The sequence below is a fragment of the Tasmannia lanceolata genome, unplaced genomic scaffold (genome assembly GCF_043159265.1).
Source record: "Tasmannia lanceolata isolate RefF3 unplaced genomic scaffold, GAP_Taslan_0.1 ptg000011l, whole genome shotgun sequence".
NCBI classification, from domain to species: domain Eukaryota; kingdom Viridiplantae; phylum Streptophyta; class Magnoliopsida; order Canellales; family Winteraceae; genus Tasmannia; species Tasmannia lanceolata.
Genome location: NW_027518688.1, coordinates 3,469,182 through 3,475,181, shown reverse-complemented (window position 1 = coordinate 3,475,181; position 6,000 = coordinate 3,469,182). Strand labels below are relative to the sequence as shown.

The following is a 6,000-nucleotide window of genomic DNA, read 5'->3' as shown; positions in this document are numbered from 1 at the left end:
TCCGCATTTGGTAATCTTGGGTTAAAAAGATTTTCATTTTGGTTTTTCAAAATTCATAGTTTGTTCCATCAAAATAGGGTGGCCTAGTGTTTGAGTAACCTTCATGGTGTTGATGATGATTTGCCATTTTTAGAATCTTTACTCTAGACCGGTTAGGGTTTTAAAAAATTAGAAACGAGGCTCTGATACCAATTGAAATAAACAAGAGGGGGGGGTGAATTGGTTTTAACACTAATTTGTACATTTTTAAAATTTAAGTATTAAACCTAATTTAATTTTTCTTCTCTTGATTAGAATTTTAGTTAGTGCAAATAAGATTAAAGACAAAATGAAATGCCAAACCAAAAACAAGAATGAAAGTGCAAGAACAAGAAAGAACACACCGATATATAGTGGTTCGGGCAAAGCCCTACTCCACTCTTCTTAAGATCGTCCTTAAGGTTTTCCACTATTGTGAGACCTCCAAAATGCCCGGCTCCGAGGCGATTACACTTCCGAGGGATATTAAATAAGGATGCCCTTACACCTTTACACCGACTCTCCTTATTCGCCGAGTTCTAAACGATTGCTCTCTAAGATATTAAGATAGGATGCCCTAGCCACCTTTACAATAATAGAAGATGAAGATTTGCTTGGCTTCTTCTTGGAAGCTTGATGCACAATGTAATCCCTTGATAGCTCTCCAATGTAGGTTGTAAGTGAAGGCCTAAATCCAAACTCAAAAGATTTGCAAGTTGCAAGGCAAGTTTGGGGAGAAGAAAATAATTTCTCAAGCTAAAAGGATTTGCAAGTGTTTGAAAGCTTAATGATGATTTTTCAAATGTTCAAGAGAGAGGAAATAATCCTTTTGATGTTGTATATATAGCCTCTCATCAAAATATGACCGTTTGGGGGTGTTGATATCAAAAATTACAAATTTATTCAAATCCCAACGGCTCTTTTCTAAGCTGCTGCGAGGTTCTCGGAGCTCCGAGAACCATTCTCGGAGCTCCGAGAACCATTCTCGGAGTTCCGAGATAATTTTTCGGAGTTCCGAGAGAACGGTCAGAAGAATAAAATATTCTACTGAACCATTTCTCGGAGTTCCGAGAAAATGGCCAGAAGCTACTGGACCATTTCTAGGAGTTCCGAGGAACTCTCGGAGTTCCGAGAAGCCTAAAAACAAGCAGAATTTTGAGATTTTATTGCTTATCTGATTTTGGGCTTTTGGAACTCAACTCCTATGATAATTTTGGAATGTTTATGAGGGTCCCAACATGTTGGTCCACCACATAACCATTCACTAATCCATTTTAAGTTTTTAAGTGTTTTTGAAAAATTCTTTTAAAACACTTTGCCTTGACTTGGAAATCTAAAGAGAAAGGATGTACAATGATACCTATGTAACCTTCAACTTCTCTTTAGTCTTGGTCTTCAATTGATCTTCCATCTTTTGTATGCTTGCTTGAGAGATGATGTGAGCTCCGCTTAGCTCCTTTGACTCTTGTTGGGTACTTCTTCAAGCATGACCATATAGTGTGTTGGCTTCTTCAGTAATCAATCTTATCTTAAACACAATACTTTAAGGCAAATTGATCAGTATTCAATAACATAATCAATTATGTTTAGAATCATCAAAACAAGATAGGAGAGTAGACCTTTGGGCTTACAGAAAAATTAGAAGTGGAGCAGTGAAAGGAATAAAATTCAAAATTATAAGATGATATTAGTAACATTGTATATCAGAGGGATACATATCGTTTGAGCCATACAAATGGAATAACATGCATCATTTTACATTTCCTTAGAGCAAAAACCCTACCAAATCTTTTTTTATCTAACAAAGGAAAAACAATTCAAAGACAATAAGTGAAAGGAACATATACTGGCCAGACCATTCAAATAATTTTAATAAAATACAGATACCTCACTGATTTGGGAATATCATCAAACACATAAGGTACATAAGGGAGAAGGCTTAAACACATAAGGGGCAAGGCTTCGCCCACTTCCCAGTAGTTGTTCAGTTACCGGCCGCACAAGCTCCATTTCAGGATTGTGGTATCAGCAAAAATCAATAGGCATTCATTAAGGGCGGGTATATCCTTGAAAATTTGTTGCTTGCCCAAGAACATTTTCTTCCTTCAGAAAACCCAAGCAAGAGCACCTCCCACAAAGAATCAGTAATCAACGACTAAAAGAACATGATAGAGGCACAAATATGTAATACCCGATAAAAAATAACAGTTATTATGCATAAAAAATATTCACATGTTACTATTCTCCTCTGTTTTTCATATAAATAGAGCAGTTAGGAAGAGAAAAGGAAGAAAGAGAAAGAAAAGAGAGGGAACCGAGTTTCACATGTTACTATTCCCCTCAAAGGTTTCAGTTTCACATATATGTCACTTAGTGGAACCCAGAAGTTGCTACGTGCCTACGTGTGACATTCTGCCTATTCCTTCTCTTCTTTTAAATGGCACTAAAAAGACCACGTCACACGCAAAGCGCGTGCCAATATAAAAAAATCTTGCGTGCCGATATAAAAATTCCGACAAATAAATTCGCCTTCTGTCTCTCCCCTCGAATCGGAGAGACTGAATTTTCTGCTCAGTTCTGTCCAAATGGACCTCAAAATCCTCTCTCCCTCTTCCCATTTCCTCCGCTCTCCTTTCAAACCCCATTTTCCTCGCCCTAAAAAAACCTTCTTCTCTCCTCCTCTTTCATCTTTTCCCTCTTTCCCTCTCTTTCATTCTCTTTCCACTTCTCCCCGGCTCAGCCCCGCTTGCATTCCTCCCTCACAAGAAAATGCCCTCCAAAACCCTAACCCTAAATCAACCTTCGCCTCTGATGACTATGACGTCGATCATGATGTTTTACTCGACCTACCTTCATCCACTCCAGACTCTAATGAGGAATCTGGTGCCAATTTTGAGAGCATTTTGCAGGAATTGAAGGAGATTGTCAGTTTTGCAGGTCCCGCCACGGGACTCTGGATCTGCGGCCCGCTTATGAGTCTCATCGATACCGCCGTTATCGGCCAGGGAAGCTCTTTGGAGCTTGCTGCGTTGGGTAATGGCCTCTTTGGATACCTCGAAAAATTATGCTCATGTAATCTTATATGCAATTAGTTTTAGGGTTTTGCTAACAAGTACCCTAGGGAACTCGCGTTGGAAACATAATTTAGATATAATTTTACAAGTGTCTTGAGACTTCTACACATGTTTTGGGGGTATTTAAAAATAAATAAATCAAAACAAGTGTAAAATTATGTTTAGAGCTTGCTGCGTTAGGTCAGGGCCACTTTGGATTCCTCTAAAAATTAGCTCATTGATATATGCACATTATTATGTTTATGGGTAGTTGTAATGTAGTTATTATGTACTTGTGGGTATCTATTGTAGGGTTATGGGTGTTAGTTATTGCCTATGTGTTATGTAAATGGGTTAATGGGGTAGTGATGTGGCACTACCTTTATGCTTGTATTTAAGAAGTGTATTTTAATGAAAATGGGAGAAGAAGCGTTTTACAACAAAGAAGACTTTGGTTTTAGGAGAGTCATGGTTCCTCTTGAATTGAACCATTGGGAGTTCTGGTTGCCTCAAATCAACCTCTTTCCCCGTTTTCTTCTCTCCTTTTCTCTCATTATTTGTGTTACAGCCAATTAGGCAGGTAACACTTATGGAATCTTTTATGCAATTCGGATCTATTTGGATTGCGAGATCAACCTTTCTGATGAAAATTGTTTTTCTCAGGTAAAATATTTCTTTCCATAATTTAGAGGAAATTAATTTGATTATAGTCAATTTAGTGGGATATCATCATAAATTGAAACTCCCTCCAAGTAAAAACTTGAATAGGATTGGTTCAAGTTGTCCTATTTCAAGTGTTAATAAAGTAGGTAATTTTGGAAATATTTTTCTTTTCCAAACTTTTCCAGAAAATTCCTACAATTGAAATAGGGCATTAGTTTTAAGGTTAAATATAATTGTCTGCAACACGATAGTTTTATAAATGATTTTAGCTAATGGATTTCAATTTGGAGTTAATGTCCCATTTGCAAATAAGATTGTACTAAAATAGCATTATTTGCAAGTAAGGACCAATTTTGTTGAAATCCAAAGCTTAAGCTCTGATCCAAAGCTCTGATACCATGTTAACTTACCAAATTCTCCAAAAGCTTAAGCTGTTGGAGAAGGGCGGTATTTACTCTTTTATACTTTAACACTCCCCCTCAGGTGTGGCCCACTTGGAAAACACATGGCACATGTGGTCCCACCTTGGGCCGATCATTGCATGTGGATTTTTTTGACATCGGGGAGGTTTGAACTCGAAACCTTTGGCTCTGATACCATGTTACGTGAGAGATAGATATAGGAAAAGAAGAATCGTGAGTTGGGAAGACTCCCCTCACTTATGTATTTATATAAAGAGAGAAATATACACATGACCAATATGCCCATAGGCATATACATACACTAACAGAGGCCTTCAAATTTTCGCCGGGTCTTGTTTTCTTATTTTGCATATCTTGTTTCAGGCCCCGGCACGGTTGTTTGCGATTACCTGAGTTATGTTTTCATGTTCCTCTCGATTGCTACTTCTAACATGGTTGCCACTTCTCTTGCTAAAAAGGTCGGTTTTCTAACATCATTTTCGCTTCGACTTGTATAATTTGGATTGGAAGCATGAATGTCGCATAAATTTCTACTCAAAACCGAATGCTAGATGTGGGTGTTGTATCAAATTATACCATGAAGGCTAGGGCATGCAAAATCACAACACGTTTTGAGTACCACAACTATTATCAATATTAACATTACACGTTGACCTAAAAGAATGTGAAGTATTTCGCTCATGAATGTGATCCAATATGGTTACTTTTACTTATCATTGATTGGGTGGTTGATCCAAATAGCGTACCATGGTTGGACCATATCATATGACTAGCTAATCTGTATTTGGTGTTTGGACCTGTGTACGAGTGTGACACTTTTTCTAGATTTTAAGGGGTTGCCATGTTAGATACCTCATAGCCGTGTCGAAATTCGACACATGAATCCGTGCCCACAAATCATGATTATATGTTCTTTCTATTTTAGGCGTGTCCCCGTTTCTAAATTTTTGGAGTTCGCCGTGTTCGACACCCGTGTCCGTGTCGACACATGACTCGTGTCCGTGTCCACAAATCATAGCTTATAGTTCATTTCTTTATAACACACCAGGTTGAAACATTCATGTCAATTGCCATTTTGTTTTTTACAGTACATGCTATTATTGCCCATAGGAATTCATCAATCACCAGTCCTTTATTTACAATACATACTATTATCGCACCTACAATTTTTTGTGATATCCTGTTTAAGAACTGATTGGTACATCTTAGTTTATTAATTTTTTTATATGACAAATCATATTATTGTAACGACACGGATTTGGGGCAAATTTTTTTAGACATAATTATTAATTGTTGATTTAGGGTCTTGAGATTCATCAAATTTTAATGAATTGCTTCCTCAACAATCAAGGTTCTATTGTTATAAACTTTATATGCTTTACTTCGGTTAGAGTCATGGTTTGAAATTTCGGTTTCGGTACCGGCTTTCTTGGTTCATGAAAATACCATTATTCAATTGATGTATTTGAAGATCAAGAAATAATTTAAGCTCATCCATCATGCTTATTTCAAATTCATTTTTTATACATTGGGAAAACTCATCACACATACTTTCATTTGTGGCACCAAAAATAGTGTTATCAACATAGATTTGCACAATCAAGATATCATCTTTCTTTTTTTTAATAAAAAGAGTTTTGTTAACTTTTCCAGTTTCAAAACCTTTGTTTAACAAAAGTGATGTTAATCTTTCATACCGAGCTTGCTTTAAACCATACAAAGCTTTATCCAATTTGTAAACATGATCAGGATATTTAAAGTTTTCAAACCCAGGGGGTTGTTCAACATACACTTCTTCCATTATATAACCATTTAAAAATGCACTTGTAACATTCATTTGATAA

At 36.7% G+C, this 6,000-nt stretch overlaps 1 protein-coding gene across 1 annotated transcript in view; it reads left to right on the top strand.

The window, feature by feature from the left end:
* The first annotated feature begins 2,549 nt into the window (after positions 1–2,549).
* LOC143886376 (MATE efflux family protein) overlaps positions 2,550–6,000 on the top strand; it is an 80,961-nt gene continuing 77,510 nt past the window's right edge. The window contains exons 1-2 of the mRNA XM_077390321.1: positions 2,550–3,051; positions 4,520–4,614. Of these exons, the coding sequence (XP_077246436.1) occupies positions 2,604–3,051; positions 4,520–4,614 (543 nt within the window). The 5' untranslated portion in view covers positions 2,550–2,603. The remainder of the gene's footprint in view (positions 3,052–4,519; positions 4,615–6,000) is intronic.